We start from the raw sequence: 1,373 nt of genomic DNA on the forward strand, positions 1-1,373 counted from the left end.
TCAGAATATATGTGAATCCACCTTTCTTCGCCACAATTTCATCAAAGCTCTTTTCATCTCACTGTTTCTCAAGCTGTAAATCAGTGGATTCAACAGAGGTGTAAGAAGTGAGTAAGACAATGACATCACCTTCTTTGTTTCTGGGGAGTAGCCAGATTTGGGTTGGATATAAGTCATATTGGCTGTGCCATAGAAGAGGGTCACAGACGTGAGATGGGAGGCACAGGTGGAAAAGGCCTTTTGCCTCCCAGTGGCTGATGGCATCTTCAGAATGGCAAAGAGAATCCGAATATAAGATAAGAGAATCAACACAAAGGGGACCATGACAATCAAAATGGTGCCAGTGAATGCATAGATTTCAAACAGAAAGGTGTCTGCGCATGCAAGTTCTAGCACTGCTGGGGTTTCACAAGAGATGTGATTGATTTCATTGGGGCCACAGAAGGGAAAACTGAAAACCCATGTGGTCTGCACAGTAGCCACCATGATCCCTGAGACCCATGAGAACATTACTAATTTCATGAAAACCCTTTTGTTCATAATCATTGGGTAGCTCAGAGGATGGCAGATTGCAGCAAATCGGTCATAAGCCATCGCCCCCAGGAGAAAACATTCAGTCCCACCAAAAAAAAGAATAAAAGACATCTGTGCAAAACAGCTCACAAATGAAATTGACGTTTTCTCAGTGGAGAGGACCACCAGCATTTCAGGCATAATGACTGCACTGAAACTCACATCCACCACAGACAGGTTCTGCAGGAACAGGTACATGGGAACGTGGAGGCTCTGTTCCAGGGAGATGATGACTATAATGATGGCATTTCCCATCAGAGTCCCAAGGTAAACAACCAAGAAAACCCCAAAGAGCTGCTCTTGGAGTTCAGGAAAGTTAGAAAAGCCCAAGAGGATGAATTCAACCACAGAGCTTTGATTTTGCCTTTTCATTTCAGTGGTGGAGAGTATATTATTTTTGTGGACATATGTATATAAATTATGAAGTCACGGTCCAAAAGCTGAGAGTTTTAGTCTGAAATTATTGGCAGAAGATGTAATCGTGAGTTCATTTTGACAGATCTTCAAGTTGGCAAATCTTGAGAATAGCCAATATATTAGAATAGTGAATCTTTCAAATACAAATGAAATGAGGAATTTTGTCTCAGAAATATTCCTTTCAGTTTATGAAAAGCAAGTGTTCTCTGGCAGCTTTTTTGTTAGGTTGAAAATAAATCCCATTCTTAAAACCTGTAATCCATTGTCCATGATATTCATGTATGCATTTCTGTTCTTTCCAATTGTATATTTACATGTGATTTTTCCAATAAAGTGTTTGAAATAAATAACAAAAAAGACACAAGTTTATAACTATTAATTCA

General features: G+C 39.5%; 1 protein-coding gene across 1 annotated transcript; it reads right to left on the minus strand.

The window, feature by feature from the left end:
• On the minus strand, positions 1-945 carry LOC131488719 (olfactory receptor 10A3). The gene has a single exon (XM_058690580.1). It carries the CDS (start codon positions 943-945, stop codon positions 1-3), a length of 945 nt encoding a protein of 314 aa, XP_058546563.1.
• Between the last annotated feature and the right edge of the window lie 428 nt (positions 946-1,373).

This window comes from Neofelis nebulosa, chromosome 10 (assembly GCF_028018385.1).
Source record: "Neofelis nebulosa isolate mNeoNeb1 chromosome 10, mNeoNeb1.pri, whole genome shotgun sequence".
Taxonomy (NCBI): domain Eukaryota; kingdom Metazoa; phylum Chordata; class Mammalia; order Carnivora; family Felidae; genus Neofelis; species Neofelis nebulosa.